The 2,833-nt window shown below is 34.3% G+C and overlaps 1 protein-coding gene across 3 annotated transcripts in view; it reads left to right on the top strand.

Annotated features, from left to right (window-relative positions):
* The first annotated feature begins 637 nt into the window (after positions 1-637).
* The window catches only part of LOC128698233 (keratinocyte-associated protein 2), a 10,754-nt gene continuing 8,558 nt past the window's right edge, over positions 638-2,833 (top strand). The window contains exons 1-2 of one of the 3 annotated variants that reach the window (XM_053790387.2): positions 642-747; positions 2,602-2,628. In XM_053790387.2, the coding sequence (XP_053646362.1) occupies positions 744-747; positions 2,602-2,628 (31 nt within the window). In that variant the 5' untranslated portion in view covers positions 642-743. Of the gene's footprint in view, positions 748-1,208; positions 1,270-2,601; positions 2,629-2,833 lie in introns of those variants that run through there. The other 2 variants (XM_053790386.2, XM_053790388.2) reach the window with 2 other exon arrangements.

Here is a 2,833-nt window from a genome sequence, read left to right as displayed (position 1 = left end):
TGGAAACATTTCGACAAGTTTCCTTACACCTGTTGTCCTGTTCACCTAGCAGCAAATAGGTACCTGGGTGTTAGTCGACTGGTGTGGGTCGCATCCTGGGGGACAAGATTAAGGACCCCAATGGAAATAAGTTAGACAGTCCTCGATGACGCACTGACTTTCTTGGGTTATCCTGGGTGGCTAACCCTCCGGGGTTAAAAATCCGAACGAAATCTTATCTTATCTTAATGCAGCGAGATATATATTTTTATTGTCAAAAACTTGTTATCTTAAGTCGCACAAAGCGAACAGAACAATACAATACAAGTAAACGATAATATGAATTGATTCAATTCAGAGTATTCTTTTGACATTCATACGGCATAAATTTCAGCTTAATTATTTATCGTCACTTGATATGATTTTCATTATTAATTCAAAACAGTATCAAATATAATTTATAAATAATATGGGGCATATACACAGAAGTGTATATATCTCGATGTATATAGGTTATCTCAGTGTTGCTGGGTTATCCTAGGTTATATTTTCATAATTTATTTTGTCTACATGATCAAAATGAATTTATACTCAATGCTAAAACTGTAAAAATAACTAAAACAACAGTCCCGAAAAAATATGTTAATAAATATTAGGACTTAAACTTGGAGAATAAGCGTCCAGCTGGTGCTTGACGTGGGCTGTTGTTACTGGTCTTTCAACTTTCAACTAACTAGCTTGTTTGACCTTTCTGCCGGTTAATAATGGGTAGGAGTTTGTAATTTTTATGCAGATGGAATAACTGTTATATATAAATGATCCCCGGTTTATTAATAGCAATACAATGGCTTAGCAAAATCGGTTTAATTAATGTCACCTTCAGTCTCCAGATTACCGGTTATTTTTTTGTATATTGCTTTATTGAGGTTAAATTTACAAACTAATATATAATACTTATATATTGATCGCATAAAAGACTATGTTAGTTAATTTTTCTTACGGGAAAGTTACCCTCAAGGGAGGTGACCCCTCAAGGAAGGTTCCTTGATGTTGGTGAGGGGCTCTTGATTTAGGGAATTAGATCTGTGCTCCAGTTCCCCGAATTAAGCCTGAATGCCTTCCACATCCCCCCCCCCAGGCGCTGTATAATCCTCCGGGTTTAGTGCTTCCCCCTTGATTATAATAATAATCAAGGGAGGTGATTTGGTATCGGTGAGGGGATCTTGATCCAAGGAGTTGGATTTATGTTCACCTCCCTTGGATCAAACCTAAATGACTTACATTTCCCAGGTACTGTGAGGTCCCTGCAGGCTTAACATTTCCTCCACGACTAATATTAATCACATGCAACTTATTTATCAAACTTTTTCTAACATGGTTTTATGTTCCTTGTACTTCTTTTTGATTATAATAATAATAATAATAATATGTTCCTTGTATATAAAGTTTTTCTGTATATAACAATACTACAAAAAACTATGATGATTCGTTTAGTTAGTGTTTTATTTAGATTTTATGAGTTACCTTTTTCACAATAAGTAATCAAGTAAGTGTATTTGGGTACAGGTACACGTAAGTACAATTATCATAGTGTTAATTACTTAGGATACCCCATAAAGTCAATGTAACTCGCTGCCATTGGGGTCTTTTTTTTTTTTTAGCCTCACAGACATTGGTCCCCATGCAGAAAGTCTAAGTAAATATAGAGTATGGAAGAAAAAATTATTCAGATTGTTTTCGCCCAGGTTAGTATCGCAGATAACCCGATAAAGTCGCTTTTTCTGGATTACCGTATTTTTTGGCATACAGTGCACACAAGCATATAACACATAAAAGAATGTTTCCAAGTAGTTATAACGTAATATTAGTAAACTGCTAAGCGTAACCCAAAGTCTACCCTTGACCCAGACCTTGAGTTTATGAGGTGCAGGTTGATTTTTCCACAACTTTTTGTGGGAAAAAATAAGCGTGCCTCAAATGCAGGAAAATGTGGTATATCCATTGGGGCCTTGGGATCATCTCTCCCAGGATGCAACCCACCCATAATATTTGGCTGGCTCCTAGGAGTCTCCTTACTGCTAAGTAAGTGCGAACCTAGGTCTTTCAGATGTGAAAATTCAAAAGTGCCCAAAAATAATAGATACTGTAACATAATACAGTACTCATGTTGAAGATATTCCGTATTTACCTGTTAGGATTAGAAAACTGCTACAAATTAGAAATTTATAAGGCATTAAGATCCTATTAGGAATTAGAAACAGGTTAGACCTTGGAAACCTGTTAAACATTGTGAAAGTATTATATTACAATGAGTATTAAATATTCAACGATTACATTGATGTACACAACAAGTCTTGTTAATTTGATTCCTTTAAGGAAGGTGAAGGTCTCTTGATCCAAGAGATTACAGCTACCACCCCTGCCCCTCAGAGAATAGGTGATTACCTCCTATTTCTCAAATGCTGCATAACACTTATGGATGTAGTGCTTCCCATAATAAAAATATTTATTATTTTCGTTTTTTGAATGTTTCTTTAATTGGATTTGTATAATAATAATAATAATTGAAGTCTATCATATAAAGTGCATGTTATTCATATTTTATTTAATAACATTTTTCAGGTGCGAATTTTAGAAACTCTGAATATCGTAAGTATAATAATATAACTTGTTTGCAAAGCACAAAGCTTTTGGCAACTGATTGCAGAAATGCCAAGCAATAATTTGCCACAATGAGCTTGCACATCTTCCTTAGAAAAAGTGAAAAATTTCAATCATACGATATTTTCATCCTTAACTACATTTTTTGTTTTTTATCCTATCACAGGATTTTTTTTTAATGTGTTATTGAAAT

This window comes from Cherax quadricarinatus, chromosome 63, assembly GCF_038502225.1.
Source record: "Cherax quadricarinatus isolate ZL_2023a chromosome 63, ASM3850222v1, whole genome shotgun sequence".
NCBI lineage: Eukaryota > Metazoa > Arthropoda > Malacostraca > Decapoda > Parastacidae > Cherax > Cherax quadricarinatus.
Note: the sequence above shows the minus strand (reverse complement) of the source record. Positions and strands in the feature narration are given on the sequence as shown.